This window comes from Phaseolus vulgaris, chromosome 5, assembly GCF_000499845.2.
Source record: "Phaseolus vulgaris cultivar G19833 chromosome 5, P. vulgaris v2.0, whole genome shotgun sequence".
In the NCBI taxonomy this organism is placed as follows: Eukaryota; Viridiplantae; Streptophyta; class Magnoliopsida; order Fabales; family Fabaceae; genus Phaseolus; species Phaseolus vulgaris.
In genome coordinates, this window is record NC_023755.2 from 4,456,387 (window position 1) to 4,477,180 (window position 20,794).

Below are 20,794 nucleotides of genomic sequence, written 5' to 3' on the forward strand. Positions count from 1 at the left end.
CAAAGGTACTGTATCTTTATTCAGAATTACCATGCTCATTTAAATATTGAATAAAAAATAATCCTAATAAATATAATTATATAATAAATTATATGTAAATTATTTGAAAATATTAAAAATTCAATAAAAAAATTTAAATTCAAATTGACATTGTATTGTATGTAAATTATATGAAAAATAAAGTTGGTACTTTATTACAAAAGAAAAAGCATACGTTCCTCTGTGACAATGGCATGTATGGATTTAATGTCAGAGAAAAAAACTTTAACATTGGAACACTGGGAGTGCGAAGGGAAACATTGGGCAGTGCAAGTGATAATAATAAAACTAAGAACACGCGGTTACTTACTTATATGAAGGTCCTATTCTTTCTACTTCTTCTTCCTTTTTTTTTTCTTTTTCTTCTACGTTCAACAATCCTCACCACACCACACCATAGTGTTACGCCACGTTCCAACACAGATTTTAGTGGAGTAACTATTTTGTTCTTTATTTTTGTAATTTTTATATGATTTATAGAGTGTATTTTTCAAATTATGAATCCTTTAAAGGAAAAAATATAATATTTGTTCCTAATTTCTTCTTTTCTTTCTCTAAATTAAAATGGATTTTCTTAAGATTCTTGTATAATTTTTTATTTAACTTATTCGTTTGAGATTTTGTTTGAAATTTTGTGATTTTGTTTGAGATATTGTGTTTTTGTTTGACATTTTGTGTGGAAGAGGTGTTTAAAGAGTGGATCGCGTCCTCTTTGACGTGTCCAAGGAGTGGACCGCGTCCTCTCCGACGTGTCCAGAAACGGGATCGTGTCTGGCCCAAAAAGATGTGTCTGACAACGCATCGTGCACGCATCTGTCACGTGTCCGCGTTGGAGGTGTATCGGAAAAGCGGAAACGACACCATTCTGTTGTAGCCGAGCTTCATAGGGTGTTAATACTCATTTCCCTAGTTTTCTTAGCTTTAAGACACATTACAGACCTTATTGAAAGATTCACAATTTTTATTTCCACCAACGCCAAAAACTAAGTGTGTGATTTTCCACGAAGGATGTCCCTATGTTAAATATTTGCATGGTTATCAACTATAAAAAATCTTACACCCCAAATTCCATGAAAAAATAGAGCTCATTCTTCCATACACTCGTTCTACTCAGCATTGAAGTTCATTCTAGCATAACACATATTTTGCTACCGAACTTGAAAATGCAAATGGATTTATCCAATAGTTGTGAGATGATACGAGGTTGCAATTCAACATGGGAACATTGAGAACATTTGCAAGTTTAGATCCCCATCAAGCACAATATCCCTTTCTTTGGTTGTAAAAGTGCTTTGTCCATACAAAATAATGTTGAATACCACGTAACTCATACATACTCTTTAAATTACTTCTCATATTATTAGACATTTTAGTGTTAATTATCCATCAAATAGTGTTACACTTACCCATCATCTTCTGATTCGAGTTTGCTTTATGAGTATTCAACATTTCCCTAATACTAGTTATTATTTAGTGGTTAGTCCAACAAGAATACTCTTGATTGCATATGAGAAGGGTGTGCTTATGGTTTTCACTACGCCAATTTGTGTAACATTAACATGAAACATTCCTCCTCTTCTGCGTGCTAATTCAACTTGTTGTTATGCTTTGCTTTTTGTACCACTTTTATCTTCATTTTTAGGTCTCTTTCCCCACCAATCAAGATAATCAATTAAATAAAAAATAATATGAATCTATTATTTGAGTTATTTTGGACACTGGGTAGTATTTGGATTTGGAGTTTATCAAAAGAATAAAGATGTTTAGATGTAGTATTTAGTTATGGCTTGAAATATATTTTGATAAAAGGGTGCACTTGAAATAGAAACAATTATATTTGTTATGTATGACAAAATGAAATGAATGCTTGAATGGAAGTTGTTGATGTAAATTTCAGGTAGGAATGATCATATTAAGTTATATAAATGTTCTAAGTTTTGAATGCTTTATTACAGTAATGCTTATTGTTGGTTTAAACTTGTGAAAAATGTTGAATTGGTAGAAAATTACTTTGGTAAACTTTGGACATGTTTTGTGCTCTTTTGCATGTTTGGGCTTTGTCTAATTTTCGCTTAAGCGAAAATATGAGCAAGACAAGTTCTTCTTTTTTGCATGATTTTCACTAAAGCGGGAATGAGAAGGAGGCCATATCCTTTTTTTTTCAGCATGATTTTCGTTTAAGTGAAATTTCTGACAAGTTAATTTCTTTTCATCAATATTTTAGCTGATGTGAAATTTTTTTAGCTCAAGCGAAAATCCTAACAAGACATTAACCTTTTTTGTTTATTATTTCTCACTAAAGCAAGATATTAATGCTTGACCGACAAACTTATGATGATAATATGTATAAATGAAATTAAAATGTATTCATAAGTTATTGATTTTGGTAATATTATGTATATGTGTAAGTAATAAATATTGTTAAGTAACAATGATGATTGAAATATTTATGAATTTAAATGATATGATTTAATTATATTAGTGTATAATATGAAGTTGTTGTATTATATAGACTAAATGAAATACTCGAGGATACACATACTTAATAATACAAGTCTTCTAGTATAGGAGACGTTTGTATATTATTGTCTATATCTATTGTTTAATTGTCCTTAGATTCGTTATAATTTTATAATGTACGAAGATAATTATCATATGACAATATATTCAGTAATAGATTGATTTAATTTTAATTTACTAATTTTTTTATATATTTTAATTTATTTTTATTATGATTGTATTTGATACAAGAAAAGATGTATGTTGAAATAAATATCTAAATTAGTTTGCTACAAGATATATTTTATAAGTTTTTGTTGGACATTTAGGTATGTTTAATTAAATGTAACTATATTTGAGCACAAATATGTTTAATAAACTCTATTAAATTTATACTAAAACTCTATTAGATTTATACTATAGCTTATAACAGTATTAAATTTTATATGTTGGGACTAGTGTTTTTAAAATAGGGTGGCAAATCATCATAACAACTTTACCATTTAGAAAATTTTAATCTTTGTTTCAATTTTCACTTTAACATCATCTTCCAAAAAAATAAATAACCATGCGTGTTCTTGTATTTAAGTAATAGTTAATAATTAACTAAATATTATATTTCAATAGTTACATAATACATCTTTATCATTAGTGGTAGTTATTTCTATTCTGTGAAAAAGAATAATTACCTTTAACTAGAAGATTAAGTTTTTTTTTTATATGAACTTAAAAAATAGGCAATAAATAAAATAAAATCGCAAAGGTAACAGAAAGATACCAATAAATAAGGAAGCCTTATATTATACTTAACAAAAATATATTTATCACTACTATAAAAGCAAAATTATAATATAAAATTTATATTTCAAATAATAACCATTGTTTAGAATATATATATTTTTCTTATCTTATAGATATAGATACTTATTTGGGTTGAAGTTGACCAGTACTACCTTTCTTGAAAATAGATTATTAATATTTATTTTATTTCTAAATTTTATTTTCATAAAAGATATTATCACTGCGTTAACCTTACACTAATTTTATTTCTACAATAAAAGTATTATAGTTATGTTTTTTCAAATTAATTTCTTTAAATGGGTTGTTGTAAATAATCTTTTTATCAATGCCAAATAATCCTAGAGAGATTGTATATTCAAATATTTATTTATGATGGAAAGTAAATATTTTAAATCTTTAGACTGTGAAATTCAAAAATTATTTTAAATTACACAGTTCAAAATATATATTTTAGAATTATTTAGCATAAAATATTTTTTAATTTTATGTTACATAATTCAGAAGAGATTTCTACATTATAAAATCTCGAATGATTTCGAAAATAAGGAAAGGGTATCAGCGTCATTTGCTATTATTAGGGTTTTTGTGTTTATTGTTCTCTTTCCCTAATCCATTTCAATAATATAGGAGAACATTCAGAAACCCTAATTACTCAAAATCCTCTGAGAGCACATCAACACCACCAACTCCGCCTCTCTCACTCGCGCAGCCATGGCCGCTGCCGACTCCTCCGCCGCCGCTCCTTTGCGCCAGCTCTCTCAGAAGGAGACGGACATCCAGATGATGCTCGCCGCCGACGTTCACCTCGGCACGAAAAACTGCGACTTCCAAATGGAACGCTACGTCTTCAAGCGCCGCACCGACGGTCACTTTTCAATTCTCAAATTCTCCTTTTTATTTTTATTCTTTGATTCATTCATCCATTTTTTTTAACATTGACCATTTACGTATTCTTTGTTTTTTTTATATAACATAATATGTCTGTGTAATATAACTAGGTTTCAGTTTGATACATAATCATCGTGTTCCAATTAAATTCATGTAGTTATGCATAATCACTAAAATGTAGAATTCTAGATACCTTTGAGAACTTTCTGAAAGGTCAGTGATTTTATGCCTTTTGATAATTGTATGGTCTTTTAATATTCAATTATGAAATATGTTTCCTTTGGTGTGTATGATTTAGGTCATTGAGTAAATTTCTCCTTAAGTATTTACGAAGGAAGAAAACAAGAATGTTAGAATTGAGTTTCTCCAAAAGTTAAATTCAACTAATGTGCTTAACTTTTATAGAAGCTCTTTCTTTTACTTTTCCAATAGTTGAGGTGTATAATTTGATTTTATATTATGGGAGAAACACAATTCATTTTGACTTCGTATTTTGTTCTCCACTATGTGTTTACAAACTAGTCTATCCAAACAAGGCATTAGTTTGACTCTTGTTTTTAAGTAATTGGATTGGATGTGAGCTGTGCATGACCCTGATATTTGTGTAAGGTGTTATTAAGCTGTAAGGTCTAATTTAATTTGCTGATTTGAATTTAATTTTTCTGATGGTTTCCTTTTTCTAGCACCGTTATAAAGTTTTTCTCTTGCTACTGAAATAAGATCATTTGGAGTTTTTGTTGATTTTTGGGGTTATGGTTTTTCAGGTATATACATAATTAACCTTGGCAAAACATGGGAGAAGCTCCATCAAGCTGCTAGGATTATTGTTGCCATTGAGAATCCACAGGATATCATTGTTCAGTCCGCCAGGCCTTATGGTCAGAGGGCAGTTCTTAAGTTTGCTCAGTACACCGGGGCTCATGCAATTGCAGGAAGGCACACTCCTGGAACATTCACCAATCAGATGCAGACATCCTACAATGAGCCTCGTCTTCTAGTTTTGACTGATCCAAGAACAGATCATCAGGTTATTTACCTCTTGTAGAAGTTAGAACCAGAGTAGAGTATTGCGGGCATATTGAGGATGTTTTGAATATCTGATAGTAATTGACATTGATATTGCTATACTGTGCGTAATCTGCCACAATTTCCCTTATGTTATTGATCTCTGTGCAGCCTATTAAGGAAGGTGCTCTTGGCAATATTCCCACTATTGCCTTTTGTGACACTGATTCTCCAATGCGGTACGTTGATGTTGGGATTCCGGCCAATAATAAGGGGAAGCATAGCATTGGTTGCCTTTTTTGGCTTTTAGCTCGGATGGTGCTGCAGATGCGGGGTACTATTCGTCCTGGTCACAAGTGGGATGTAATGGTAAAATACCTGTTGCTTTTCTGAATAGAATGGTGGCTGTTCCATAGCTCTATAGAAGTTTTAGTCCGTTCGTAGATATGTGTACTCTTGTAAGAAATAAGTTTTATTTGGGGGGTTTCCTGGATTAGTAACCAATTATCTCAATTTTTCTTATGCAGGTGGATTTATTCTTCTATAGAGAACCTGAAGAAGCTAAGCAACAAGAGGAAGATGAAGCAGCACCTGCCCAAGATTTTGCCATTGACTTCAATGATGCTGGCATTAGCAGCTTCCCTGCCAACAGACAATGGCCTGGTGCACTTGACCAAGCCTGGACTGAAGAAGCTCCACAACCAATCCCAGCAGTTCCTACTAACTGGACCCCAGAAACAGCTGGTACGATAATGAATTATTGAATTTATTTTGGATCCTTGCTTTATTATGATGATGATGTTATACTAAATTTTATCTGCGTTGATTGAGGATGAATAAGTTCAGCTTGGTCATTTAGCTTGTTTATTGGCCTAAAATCAATGTCTGGATTTTGAATTTGAGATAATGCAATCTGCGTCTACCCTTCTTTTATAAATTGTATGCAAAAATGGTATTGATCTCTGACTTTGCTATGATGCAACATTTCCTCTTCTCCTGCTGCAAAAGGACAAGAGAATCTTTGACTCTGCAGTGATAAGATGATGGGACATAGTTTTGAAATTTATGTAATCACAATATGTTTGACTAATGTTCTTTTTACAGCTGCAGGAGATTGGGGTGAGTCTGTTGCTGCACCGGTTCCCGCTGCCGCACGGGCTCCACAAGGCGCCGTGCCTCCAGCTCAAACTGTTCCTGCTACTGGCTGGGACTAAGACAAGAGATTTTGATACCATGGTGTTAAAACCATAGTTTTTCTTCCCCTCGGCTCAGAATTTTCCCTTCCGAGATTATCTTACAAAAGAAACATAATTTGCTTCTCAGTAAAATTTTGTTTATTGACATATTGTAGGAAACTTTATCGTTTAAATTCAATAATTATTTTTTTCATAATGGAATTATATACCGTTTGCTATAAATCTTGCATTATCAGTATAAAATTAACTAGAGCTGAAAATAGTTAATTTAACTTGTTATGTTGCATGTATTTGATGGAATTTCTTATCATAAGAATTTAGTATTTGAATGCCTCCCACTAATATATCATTTATTTTTTTATTTTTCAACCCACCATTTTTGTAAGAATTCAGTGTCTCTATTTAGGACCTGAGTTCTTAACTAGGCTTACAAAATATTTCACTTATTTGAGTTCATAAATAAAAAAATCATTTGTTAATTTATAATGATTTATTTTATAATTTTGGTAAAATATAAGAAATAAAAAACTTATTGGAGGTGTTGTAATAGGTGTAACTTAATAAATTTTGTTGATATAGTAATTTATGTCATATTTTATTTAGAAAAAAATATTAGAATATCAGATTAGATTATTTATATTTTTGTATTTTTAAAACACATTATATCCATGTATTGAAGAAATAAAATAAATTTAAGTTAATATAAAAATTTATATTAATAATTTATTTGAAATAAACTTTCAATGAATTTTGGAAAAAGATAGTATAAACATTGAATGTTGTAATACTTATAAAAAAAACTCTATTTATTGTATATGTTTACATTATACATAAAATATAATTTTGACTTTTAGAGAAATTAATTTTCTTTTTAATTTTTAATTTTTTCTAAAAATATCTATAGAATTTTTTTTTTTATATATTACAATAGTAAAACTATGATAGGTTGGCGCAATTTAATGGGTTTACATTGATATTTTAATCTATTACTTTACTTTAATTCGTTTTCTCTAACTTGATTTATATTTTTAACTAAAAATTGAAATAAAAGTAATTTAAAATTGTACCGGTATGGCCGAGAGGTCGAGACCTTAGAAGACTTGGCCGAGAGGCCGAGACCTGAGAAGACTTGGCCGAGAGGTCGAGACCTTGGAAGGCTTGGCCGAGAGGCCGAGACCTTGGAAGGCTTGGCCGAGAGGGCCGAGACCTTGGAAGGCTTGGCCGAGACGGCCAAGACCTGAGAAGACTTGGCCGAGAGGCCGAGACGTTAGAAGACTTGGCCGAGAGGCCGAGACCTTAGAAGACTTGGCCGAGACGACCGAAACCACTGGAACATGGCCGACCCATGCCATGATGATTTGGCCGATGGCCGACCCATGCCATGATGATTTGGTCGATGGCCGACCCCTATTACAGTTAACGCTCAAACCAAGATCAGTGAAGTTAATCTATCATTAAGAATTAGGTAATGCAAACCTAAGAGGTGTCCACCTCGATAAATGGGCCCAACAAGGTAGGCCCACTAGAATAATATAAATAGTACGCATCCCAAGGAGTAAGGTATGTCATTTATCACTCTGAGAGCTGACCACCCGCTTTACTGACTTGAGCGTCGGAGTGCCTTCGCAGGTACCCCCACCATCCGGTGTTCAGCCGAGGCCGAGGGCCGAAGGAGAAGCAGGAGGACGGAGAACCCCAGTTCACTACCCAGTCACCTGACCGACCGAAGGAAGGAGAAGAAGACTTCAATAGTTCTCTAGGTCCCATCTCCCTAGCAGGAACAAAAATATTCATATTTTTAGTATTTTATTTAAAGGATATAGATATATTAACGTTTCAAATAGTAATTATAATAAAATAATTCAATATATAAAGATAATAATTTAATCTATGAATTAATTAAATATTTATATTGTTAAGTATGTTTTAATATATTTTTTAAGACTAAAACGAGGCTGACGTGTGCTGTCTTACTACTCGTAAAGAGAAATGAGAATAATAAATATTTCATACTATTTTGTTTCTTTATCAAATGTTATATTAGAGACAAAAGATAAAAAAAAATAGAGATGATGAACTAGAAAAATAGACATGAAGAACTCTCCATCTTTCGGAACTTAACTATCCACCTCTTCTAAGTCAAAACTCAACCCTTGAAATACTTGGAAAAAATGACTCACCATATGTTTTTCCCATTCAAAAAAACTTCTTCTCCAAACTAGTTGACACTTCCAAACACCATTAGCCCATACCTCAAGCTCGGTCACCTTAGGAGCTTTGAAAGAGCTCAGGGAGAAACCCCTCGAATAGACATTCTTTAAAGCCCCACAACCCGCCCAACTATCCTCGCAGAAGGAAATTTCCTCTCCATTGTCAGTCTTCCACTTGAAAGCATCTTCAAAATTCCTTCCCATCCCTCCTTAAAATCTTTCCACCAGAGAGAGATCTTACTATTTTTCACGCCCTCTCACAGGCTTCTCCAGCCTCTATATTTGGATTCAGGAACTTCCTTCCACAAACTGTCTGATAAATCCATTTTCCTAATAATGTCGTGTTAAATACCCTTAAGTCTAATATTCAGAGACCACCAACCTCGTGTGGCTCACAAAACTTACTCCAAGAAACCCAACGATCTTTCTCCCGTCAGAACCCCACCCCTATAGGAAATTCCTTTGAATCCTCACTATCTCGTTTGCCACCACGAAGGGCATTTTGAATAGAGATAGATAGAATAACATAATAGAAGAGAGTACAAACTTAATCAAACAGATCCTCCTAGCCAAGGAAAGGAACCTATCTTTCCAACTGCACAGTCTAGCCTCCAGCCTTTCAATCACTCCACCCCAGAACGCACCTCTCTTATGGCACCCCCTACCAACATACCCAAAGTAAACAAAAGGGGTTACCATCATGTCGCAATTAAGAATTGTCGCAAAATGTTGGAGCATTAATTGGTTAATCCCTAGTCCGCCAATCCTGCTTTTCAAAAATTCACCTTAAGCACAGAACAAAGTTCAAAATAGTTCGAAGTTGCCTTGATATTAAATACGCTTTTAGTGTTAGCTTCGGAAAAGAATAAGGTATCATCAACATACTGTAACATGTTTACCTTCACTTTCTTCCTTCGAATCTCCAAGCTATCAATCAAGTTTTTCTCAACTGCCATCCTTCACTTTCGAAAAATGAGCTAACGGGTCACCTTGATAAGGCCCCTTCTTAGGAAAAAACTCCTTAATTGGACTACCATTCATAAGCACTGACACTGAAGATGATTCTAAGCAACACTTAATCCAATGAATCCATTTGTCACAAAAACCAACCCTTTCTAACATATATAATATAAACTCCCAACTGACAGAGTCATAGGTCTTCTCATAATTAACTTTAAAGAAAACGCAACTTCATTAGCCACTAGTACACTATCCAACAAACCCCTCCCTTCAAGAAAAGTCGATGGTCTAACATCAATAACTTTGCTTATCACCTTTTTCAACCGTAACGACAACAATTTCAAAAATATCTTATATAAGCATCCAACAACTAAATAAATTTAAACTCGCCAAGTTACTAAGGATTTTCAACTTTTGAAATCAAACATAAAAACAACGTGTTTGATCCGTAGACCATTTACCACTAGCCGCGAAATCTTCTCAAAATATTTTTTTTATCTCATACATAAACTATTTTTTCTTATAAGAATTTTTTTTTTCTATTGTAGAAAATTTCCTCTCAAACAGAACTTAATATTATTAGATTCATTTTAACTTTTTAAACTCCATAATAATGTCTAACTTAGAAAAAAATATATAATATAATTAACCACAAGATCTAAACTAAAATCTTGATAGAATTTTTCTTGAGCAAAATTTTCACCCACAAAAATGGAATTCTTTCTAGGAATTTGTAAGTAATTACACAAAATGCATTTAAACTCAAGTTTGGTTAAAAAAAAAATTCTGACAACTTTGATTCTTATTAGCACTACACGGTAAGAAAATCACTGTTGTAACTAACTTTTTTTCTTTTTAAATAATCATTGTTATCAAGTTTTAATAGCCATTTATTCTTTTAATTAAAATGGGAAATAAAATATAGTTTTTTCACATGGCCCATTCATCCCATGCGATCCACGAGTTAACAAACGTGACAAATTATTTGAAAATACAATGAGAGATGCACATTCTCCATGTAACCCAAAGTGATTTTTTTTAATCATATGATTTTCATCTAATTTCATAGTAGAATTTTGTAAAAAAATGAATAATATTGTACTTCTTGATTTATTAATAATATATTTGAGAAAAAAAAATAAAACAAATCAATTTTTTTTCTAAATAAATTTAAAAAACTCAAGTGTTGTTCTAATTTCATACTTGCCCCCATTCGTACAGTGAGATGCACGAGTTCTTGATTTAATAGTAAATAAATAAATGATTCAATGTTAAAATGAATTTTCATGGTACTTGTTTTTTTATGATTCCTTTGTTCTTTCTCCAAAGCTTGTGTCATATATATAACATGAAGCCACCAACATCACACTACCACAAAACTTTTCACCCTTTACTGGATCTACCATTCTCCAACCTTCTTTTCCATTGATCCTTCTCTCTCTCTAAAGGCACCTGCATCCCCTTTCTTTCTCTTCACCCACTTCAGTATGCTCTTCAGTTTCTCGTGTTTATTTTTTCTGTGTGATTCTTTTGCACCAAAAATTTGATTTTGATTGGAATTCTAAGGACCCTTAAGCTGATTTTATCTGGGTTTTTCTTGTTTTATGTTGAAGGGGAGACATTTGGTTTTGGCGGTGAGTTTGTTATGCAATGGCACGCAAGAAGATAAGAGAATATGACTCCAAGAGGTTGTTGAAGGAGCACTTTAAAAGAATATCTGGCCAAGACTTGCCCATCAAGTCTGCACAAGTAAGCATTATCTTATGGGTGTTTTTTTTTTTTTAATTTGAACTAGTATTTTAGTCCTTACATTGTACATTATGGATATTTATTTTTATAATATTAAAAATAGCAATGAATGAACACTTCTGAATATATATAAATTATGTTTCGAATTTATAGTGTAAAATTTAAATTGATATATAGGGTTATTTTTAATTATTGATAATTTATTTAGAAAACTATTGAAATTTAACTTAGACATAGAAGTTGAGAGAGTGAAAGCTTCACTCTCCATGTGTATTATAATTTATAATAAAGAAGTCAATTTCTGAAATAGTTTATGGTGGCTTGGCTGTGAATCTTATACCTTAAAAGTTCTGATGGGTTATAATCACATTGAAATCAAAGATTAAGTTTATTTGAAGCCACTGTAGTATCTCAAACACCTACTGAGTTATGTCTTAGATACTGATAGCTGGTAAATCTGGTGCATGCCTCACGAGATTGAACTTCCAACTAGTCTTACTTTGCCTATGGTCACCTCATTGTACTGCATTAATCTGATTAGAATCTTCAAATCTTACAGTAACTCATTGTAAACAATGTCATTATTGTATTACATTTGTTTCTTGAGATGAGTAAATTTAAACAGGATAGAGTATGATTGGTATTACCTCATGATATGCCTTTTGCAAATTATTTGTATAAGTTTATACCTGAATAGGTCTAATCTGAACCCTTGTCAACTAAAATTTGTTAATCCTGTTGATATGGTGTGTCTTCAATCTGAGAATTTAATCACTGTTTTAAGCTGAGTAAGACTATAAGATGTATAACTGATTTGTGGAAAAGAAATTTGTATTTTAATAGTCAGTCAGTGCAATGCATATTAAACATGAATAATAAATTTGTTGTGTTCTGTTCCTCAGGTTACAGAATCCACTGATTTCAGTGAACTACCAGAGAAGGAACCCTGGCTTTTATCTTCAAAATTGGTTGTGAAACCCGACATGCTATTTGGAAAGCGTGGCAAAAGTGGTTTGGTTGCCTTGAATTTGGATTTGGCAGAAGTTTCTTCTTTTGTGAAAGAGCTTCTAGGCAAAGAGGTGTTCTTTTTGCCTTCTGTCCTCCCAAACCTTAGTTTATTTTCCCTTTTCTTAATCACCTTTTCTTTGAACATTCTATCTCTTTAATTGTTTGTTCATATCTTTCTTGATGATCTAGGCTGAGATAAGTGGATGCAAAGGGCCCATAACAACTTTCATTGTTGAACCTTTTATCCCACACAATGAGGAGTTTTATCTTAACATTGTCTCGGAGAGACTAGGGAACAGTATAAGCTTTTCTGAATGTGGAGGAATTGAAATTGAGGAGAACTGGGATAAGGTACCAACAGTCATTTTTACCTTACATATAAATTACTTGAAGTAAATTCTTCTCACACCTTCCTTGAAATTCCCATAATCTACAAAGTGTTTTGTTCATATTTCAGGTCAAGACTGTATTTATGCCAACAGGACTGTCTCTTACATCTGAGAGTATCGCTCCACTTGTTGCAACCCTTCCCTTGGAGGTGTGTTAATCTTAGTAATTTGTTAGTTTTTTAAGAAGATAACTTTCTTACTTTTTTGGTTATTCAGTAGGACCATGGGATTGAATATCACATGCTATTTTGTTGCTGGACATTTTGTTTCAATTTTTCTTTTGATAAGAAATTTGTTTCAATTATTTATAAGTACTTCATTCATGCTTACAGATCAGGGGAGAAATTGAGGAATTCCTCAGGGTGATTTACACTCTATTCAAAGGTATATTACAAAATATGCTTTTACTAACATTAGATGTGCTTATGAAGAAAACTTAATTGTGGTTGTATTTAAAGTTACAGTTTTAAACATGTTCATTTCCTATTTTATTTGTCTTCTCTTAGACCTGGATTTCACTTTCTTGGAGATGAATCCTTTCACTTTGGTCAATGGAAAGCCGTATCCTCTGGACATGAGAGGCGAGCTTGATGACACTGCTGCTTTCAAGAACTTCAAGAAGTAAGTTTCTTTCCTCTAAAGAATATCGACTGTTATTTATAGGATGAATATCATATCTCTGGAGTCTAATTCATCTTGTATAATTGAATAATGTTTCATAGTAAAAAAAAAGTGAATCATGCATGTTATTATTATTTACAGATGGGGAAACATCGAATTTCCATTGCCATTTGGAAGGGTAATGAGTAGTACAGAGGCCTTCATTCATGGATTAGATGAAAAGGTGAACATATGAACTTTTCTTCTGTATCTTCAATCAGAATCAATTCATTCATAGCCTTGTCCATAAGCTTCAGTTCATAATCTTTTTTCTCCCTAGCAAGTACTGTTAACTATTAACACATGGTCATCAGATCTTTAGGTCAATTGAACTCCTTGTACTAATCTTTTATCATAGTATTATGACTTCTAGCAGTGATGAATTCATGGAACTACAAATTATTTTTCTTTACAATTTTATGTTGTTTGTTTATTTTCTGCTCCCAGACAAGTGCATCTTTAAAATTCACAGTACTAAACCCGAAGGGCCGAATTTGGACAATGGTAGCTGGGGGAGGTGCTAGTGTCATCTATGCTGATACGGTGTGTTTCTATTACTTTAAATGTTAAATTCAATGCTAATCTATATTATAATGTAACATTAAGCAAAAGACTTCTTTCTTACATACTAATTTATTAAAACAGGTAGGTGATCTTGGTTATGCTCCTGAGCTAGGAAACTATGCAGAATATAGTGGTGCACCCAAGGAAGATGAGGTCCTGCAGTATGCCAGGGTTGTGATTGATGTAATCAATTCTTATCTCAAACATTATTGATGTATATTTATCATCGATTTATGAATAGGATACATGATCATCCATTCCTTGTTTGGAGTGTGTGAAAATGGTTTATCAAATGGATGCTACTTTGTAACATGATACAGTGATTGTTTCTCTCTACGGAAATCTCTTTGCAGTGTGCAACTTCAAATCCTGATGACCAAAAGCGAGCTCTTGTGATAGGTGGTGGAATAGCTAACTTTACTGATGTTGCTGCTACATTCAGCGGCATAATCCGTGCTCTGAAGGAGAAGGTGAGGACATATATCATCATGAAGCTTTTCTCATGATATATTAATTTGCTCACGGTAGAGTTAATTGATTGCTGGCCTATTACAAACCAGGAACAAAAGCTAAAAGACGCAAAGATGCACATCTATGTGAGGAGGGGAGGTCCCAACTACCAGAGTGGTTTAGCAAAAATGAGGGCCCTTGGAGAGGAGATTGGCATTCCCATTGAGGTTATATAACTAAATGATTCCTTTATTAATTGCATTGAGAAACCATCTGAACTGTTGCTTATAGTTTTTCATAAAGGGAATTTTTCTTATCTATATTTTGGTATCTTTGCAGGTTTATGGACCTGAAGCAACAATGACTGGTATATGCAAACAGGCAATCCATTACATCACTGCTGCTGCTTAATTATCCATTCTTAGGCCTGTATGAACTTCTTTTACAAGTATTGTCATGGCTGGTTTGAAGAGATTGTTGATTCCTAGTTCTCTGTCCAACTTTAAGAAATGATTACTTTGGTGAGTTAAGAGTGTAGGCCGTTATAAATTAGTCATCTAATAAAGTGGGCAAGAGTGTTTTGTATCTTCTAGAATTCTGATAGTACATTAGTGACACCATGAAATGGTACAGGTGTAATTGTTTTATGTTATGTCATGGTTCTCCAGATTTACTTTCATTAACTAAATTGGTTTTCTTTCCACTTTTGCTAACTTCAATTTCCGCTTGAATCTCAGCAAGCTTGTTTACATATATGCAATTATGAGTAAAATGCAAGTCCCTCTTCAATTTTTAAGTAATTCAAACTCATATATAACATATTAGAATAATATTTTATCAATAAAGAAACTCATGAAAAATAGTTAAACAATTTCCAATGTGGATGATGTTGAAATTTGTCATTCTACTTTTTGTGTTTTACCATCAGTATAAAAGCTTATTCAAATTCTTTTGAAGAAAGAAAAATGCATGCTTGAGTTATTTCAGAAGAACAGTGGTTGACAATATACCCACCAACTCCTTATAACAAAGCTTTAAAAGAATCAAAACTAAAAATGTGTAAAAGAAATTTCAAACATGATAAACATTAATTTGGAGTAGTTTGTTTTTAGTCTACCACATGTGTCCCCACACTCAGTGGATGGGTACTACTTCTCTAGCTGGTATATCTTATGACCTAAACATTCCTTACACAAGGAAATGTTTAGTGCAATTTAAATCATATAACATAACAGCTTGTTAAGAACATATTTTGAAAATTTCTAAAAGAAAAAAAAATTGAATTTAGAGAAACCATATAATTTTTAAACAAATTAGTTTATGTATAAACTAATTTTAACTCATGAAAAAATTTCATTCCTTTTATATTTTACTCTTCTAAAAATTCTTTGTGCATAAGTTTCTCCAAAATTCTAACACTAATAAAATTAGCTTATGTATCTGACTAGTTTATAAAAATTATTTTCTACAATTTTTCAAAACTTTTGCTTTTAACTCATGTATAAACTAATTTTAACTTATGAAAAAAGTTATTTCATTTATTTTTCTCTCAAGCAAATAAATTGCCCAAATATAACTTATATCTATTATCATGCATGTAGATTCCCGAGTGATATAGAGAACTATAAATTTAATGCTGATGGTTGCACACCATTTGAACTAAACTAAAAAGTTTAGAAAAACCTACAGAAGTTTGGGGGTTAGAATGAGCAATTCCTTTTGCTGCTGGTTCATCAAATTCAGTAGAGTTTAAATCAGAAATATAGTTTCAATTTGAGGATAACATGTTATTAATTTAAGCATGACAATAGCTTCAAAAAAGAGATTAAAATCAAGCATAAATTATGATGTACATCCAATAAAATTAAGTGATGTCAGATTCTTCAAACTTTAGGTCTTGCAAATCTTGTGTACAAGAGTTTTGAACACCATGTGTGCAGGTAGTGAAAGAGCTCATTTTTCTAATTAACAGAGAATTACCAGGGTAGTCTAAATTGTTGTTAAAAAAAGATTTGGTGGTTTTACAATGCTAATGTGCATCCCTCTGCAAACAACTAGATGTGGTGACTGCTTTAGAGCTTCTTCAGTGTTGCTTTCAAGTGTGGTTGAAGAGTTACTGTGTTGGTAGCCATCTGAACATCATAACAAAGAACCCCATCAACCAGCTGAAAACATCTTCTTATCTCTTTAACCTGGGTAGAGTGGAATGAAGTATTTTAGATAGTGATGAGAAACATTTTAGTCCACTATTAAATGTTGTTTTAGTTGGGGTTAATAGCATAATGCATTGTTTAAGCATGAATTTTGAATAATTTTATTTGTTTTTTATTCATTTTGTCAAACATATTACACATTATGCATAAGCATAAGCATTTTTGGATGAAACATATATCTATTGAGGCCCCTGCACTCTACTTGCAAGTTCATATTCTATTGTTTTATTTTACTTTTTTAGGATTGGACCTAATGTTGTTGAGGCCATAGCTATAAATAAGATTTTTCTTTTGTTCTAAATAAGTATGAGAAATTTCCTTAACATTTTTTCTTTTATGTTCTCTTTAACTAAGTGAGTAATTTTCCCTCATTCTAAAATCGGGCCCAAGCCCTTGACAACTACTAATTTTTAATTTATTTATTTTTGTTCTTTTTAATTTTCCATTTGAACTATATTCCATGTTATAAGTCAATCCTTGTTCATCACATAAAAAGCATAATCCTCATAGATGATGTAAAAAAAATTCTTTAGAAACATTCCCAATACAATTTTTTTGACACATTCATAATATCAGAAGAAGCCCCACTAAAATGGTTGTTTTTTACATGTAACATAAAAGAAGCTATTCAATCATTGCTAGAATGTAATGTATGTGATGAACAATGCAAACATAAGCATGAGAGATCAACATTAGTATTATTGCAGTTGGGAAATACTAATTTAGATTACCTTAGAAGCATTCCCCACCATTTCACTCTGAAGTTGTATCACATTCTCTTCAAAGCTGTATATCCCTTTCTGGAAGCACAAAATCAAATGCCACGTTAATAGCAGAGAAAGGCAGCAGAAGGGAATAAAAAATGAAAAGCAGGAAAATAACTAACCTCGTGGACCTAGAAGCAATTTAATGATCAAGATCTTTTATGTTTAAACAATTAAATAAAGGAAAAAAACTATAAACCAGGCATATATTCGGAAGAATATCTCAGCATGACAACATAAACAGTATATAGATAACGCATTGCTTTACTTGTGCATCAATGCACATAGAAAGAACTTTATGCAATTGCAATATCACTCTTGCAAGCAGCTGGCTACAATGGATTGAATGCAATGTTAGGAAAATTGGGACTAAAAATGTAGCAGAAGAAGTGGACTGTTTTGCCATAGAGTTTATTTGGAGCAAAATACAAAATAATAAACATGTGCTTGTTATAGTTTGACAAGTAACAAATAAATTCAAGGATTTAGGTTGATCCAAAGGGTAATAATTTAGCAAAAATTAATCAAGTCACTAACTTTTTTATTCAAAATTTAAACTGAAGTTATGCAAATTAAGAGTCCATGGAGCTTCTAAACCCATCATTCCTAAAGCATACAGACTATACAGACACCAGTATGAAACCAATTGGTCAAACAGAGTATCCGTGACAAAAACCAAATCAAACTGAAAAATAGTACCTGAACTTCCACAAGACCATTGCTTTGGGCAATCACAACTTCAATGGTGCCATCAGGTTTAGGACGCCAGTATCCACTCTCACCGTGCATAGGCTCTCCAGAGCTGAGTTTCCATGTCTTCTGAGTGTACCCTATCACAGGCTACACCCATTTCAAACACAACCAAACCAAATAAACAAAATCAGTGCACAACCACACACAAAAAAGAGAGACAAGATGAGTTAAACTGAAGTCCTCAACACATATCATCATAAACGGTTAAAAAAAATGTAATTGAAAAACACAAATAATGTAATCCAATAGTTATTGCCATATAATTAAAAGTTAATTACTTTTCTGTAATAATCACTTTAAACATCATGTTTTGGATAACCTTTATATTTTCTTTGCTAGAGTCACCATTGTATTTTACAATAAACAATCTTACTAGTCAGATATAAAGGGCGAAATTCTTCCTGCATATTCAGGATCTGAACTAAGACAACTGGATAAACTGAAAAAACCTCGTACCAGTTGATTTACTTTGAGTGGTGGAAGAATTTTGAATTGATTGACCATGTAAACTATGGTGTATCAAAATGAAATTCTTAAAAAGGAAAAACAACCCAGTAAGAAAAAAGAGAACTTCAAGAGACCCAGATAGTGTTTATGGAGAAAGAGGCAGGAAAACCTTGTTGGGGGAATGGGAGAAGATAAGCTCTTCGCCATAGGAGAAGGAATTTATAGTGGGGAAGCCTCCTTCTCCTTGGCCCCTCCAAGTGCCCAGAAGGAAGGAGAGTGGTACCACCGCCGGGTGTATCACGGGCGGTGATGTTGCCGGCGCCGGAGACTCCTCTCTAGCATCCATTTTTGTTTTTCTTTGGAAAATGTGTATATGAACCTATTATTCTGGAAACCAACATGAGGCCATTTGGATTTATTGTTGTGATTTGACTTGTGTGTTATTTTGTTCTGTGTTTACGAAGACGATGATAGCTGTTCTAAACTTGGTAATTGCAAATTTGCAATTCGGAAGTAATTAAACTAAATCTATAATATATATTATTTTATTTTATAAAATAATAAGTTAAAATTTTATCATAAATATTATACACATTTTTTAAAATAAAATTAATTACTTATAAGTATTTAAATCTTCAAATTTAATTTGTGTCTACAAATAATTATATATTTCTTACTATTTTTATGAAGAAATTGAATCCTAAATTACTTTGTTCTTCTTTTCGCACACACGAAAAAATTTAAACCTTCTTGCTGTGTTTATAACGAAACCACGAAGTTTTTTTTTCTGTTTTAAATAAAAAAACCATATTCCTTTACCTAATTCCTAGTTTTTCCAAGAAATGACAAAATTGTCCCTTAACCATGTCATCAAATAGTATCACGTAATTCGTTGTATATTGGCGTAAATCTATGATAGTTGTCAAGTAATTATTTCGATTTTCGGTAACAATACACAGACAACGGTCACGTGGCTGCGCCAAGTTTACAACCAATGATGTGGCATGTAAAATGATTTTTTTATTATACTGTGGGTGGGTCCATATGTTGCGGTGAACAAATTCGAAATATAATTCTAATTAGTGGTTCTATTTGTTTTTTTTTCCATTCCATTCTGAAAAGTTGTTCTTAGGTTTTGGAAGATGGCGACTTGAATTCGAATTTTTTTGTGTAATTTAGAGTGTTGTTTGCGGTGTGATTTAGGACTTCAAAAGAGGTTTATTTTCGTTTGATTAGTTTGATTGAGTTTTGATTACGATTTCGTTTGGTTGTGATTGGGTGTCATTGATATCCGATTTTGTGATGTGTCACGAAATAAAAAATTAATGACACTCAATCGGAGATGCCAAAATTCTAAATATCAAAACCAAAATCCAATCAAACAAATGAAACAAAAATCAACCTCCGAATTTTATGAAAAAATTGAATCCTAAATTAGCTTGTTTTTTTAAAAAAAAAAACTTAAACATTCTCGTTAGTTTAGGATAAAATCACGAAAACCTTTCTATTTCAATTAAAAAAATTAATTTTATTTATCTAATTTTTATTTTTTCTAAAAAAATGATAAAATTGTCCTTGACTTATCAAATTGTATTACATAATTCGTTATATACTTACCAACACTTACTAATTCGTTATATATCAGCGCGACTCTATAATAGTTGTGAATAATAATTTCTCCTTCTTAAAAGACTTACAAATCTGTAATTTGCTTGTTATTGTTGATTGGCCATAGATTTGTGAATTTTTTTGAATATATAATTAAAACCTTCTTTATTTTTTCATATATGTAAGAAAAAAAATATTGAATACAACATATCTTAGACAACTATAAATAAAAACTAATTTTAGTTTACTATATAATTTAAAATATATTATAAATTTATATAATTATAAATTGTACATCATATATAAGTTACATAGTTATATACTAAATTTAAAATTATTATATAATAACTATATAAAATTATAAATTTCGTATACTAAATTTATTTTTTTTAAATTAACCAATAATAATAAAATTATTTCATAAATTGAAGTTATGATAAATTATATAAAATAATAAAATAATTTATTTAATTGTATAAATTTACAATCATCTACAAAATTATACATGTTTATTCGATGGTTTAGATTTTACATTTTGCCACGATATCTCAATGCACTCTCAATTTTATTTTTAAGTCTTTAGATACGATC

The 20,794-nt window shown here is 31.8% G+C and overlaps 3 protein-coding genes across 5 annotated transcripts; 2 read left to right on the forward strand and 1 right to left on the reverse strand.

Annotated features, from left to right (window-relative positions):
* The first annotated feature begins 3,888 nt into the window (after nucleotides 1–3,888).
* LOC137834935 (small ribosomal subunit protein uS2-like) lies at nucleotides 3,889–6,650 on the forward strand. The gene is made up of 5 exons (XM_068643183.1): nucleotides 3,889–4,204; nucleotides 4,992–5,254; nucleotides 5,404–5,601; nucleotides 5,760–5,976; nucleotides 6,337–6,650. Exons 1-5 carry the CDS (start codon nucleotides 4,051–4,053, stop codon nucleotides 6,444–6,446), a joined length of 942 nt encoding a protein of 313 aa, XP_068499284.1. The 5' UTR covers nucleotides 3,889–4,050; the 3' UTR covers nucleotides 6,447–6,650.
* Nucleotides 6,651–10,791: 4,141 nt separating this feature from the next.
* LOC137834938 (ATP-citrate synthase alpha chain protein 2-like) lies at nucleotides 10,792–15,121 on the forward strand. 2 transcript variants are annotated; one of them, XM_068643187.1, is made up of 13 exons: nucleotides 10,792–11,083; nucleotides 11,212–11,347; nucleotides 12,250–12,426; nucleotides 12,545–12,706; nucleotides 12,813–12,893; nucleotides 13,077–13,128; nucleotides 13,251–13,365; nucleotides 13,507–13,588; nucleotides 13,852–13,947; nucleotides 14,050–14,151; nucleotides 14,322–14,438; nucleotides 14,529–14,645; nucleotides 14,758–15,121. In XM_068643187.1, exons 2-13 carry the CDS (start codon nucleotides 11,249–11,251, stop codon nucleotides 14,827–14,829), a joined length of 1,272 nt encoding a protein of 423 aa, XP_068499288.1. In that variant the 5' UTR covers nucleotides 10,792–11,083; nucleotides 11,212–11,248; the 3' UTR covers nucleotides 14,830–15,121. The 2 variants fall into 2 exon arrangements, with proteins under 2 accessions (XP_068499288.1, XP_068499289.1); XM_068643188.1 differs by having other exon boundaries at nucleotides 10,958–11,117.
* A 1,105-nt stretch (nucleotides 15,122–16,226) lies between these two features.
* LOC137834936 (peroxynitrite isomerase Rv2717c) lies at nucleotides 16,227–19,080 on the reverse strand. 2 transcript variants are annotated; one of them, XM_068643184.1, is made up of 4 exons: nucleotides 18,765–19,080; nucleotides 18,095–18,235; nucleotides 17,363–17,431; nucleotides 16,227–16,610 (listed from the first exon to the last, which is right to left on the reverse strand). In XM_068643184.1, the coding sequence occupies exons 1-4, from the start codon at nucleotides 18,939–18,941 to the stop codon at nucleotides 16,491–16,493; spliced, it is 507 nt and encodes a 168-aa protein (XP_068499285.1). In that variant the 5' UTR covers nucleotides 18,942–19,080; the 3' UTR covers nucleotides 16,227–16,490. The 2 variants fall into 2 exon arrangements, with proteins under 2 accessions (XP_068499285.1, XP_068499286.1); XM_068643185.1 differs by having other exon boundaries at nucleotides 16,227–16,550; nucleotides 18,765–19,064.
* Between the last annotated feature and the right edge of the window lie 1,714 nt (nucleotides 19,081–20,794).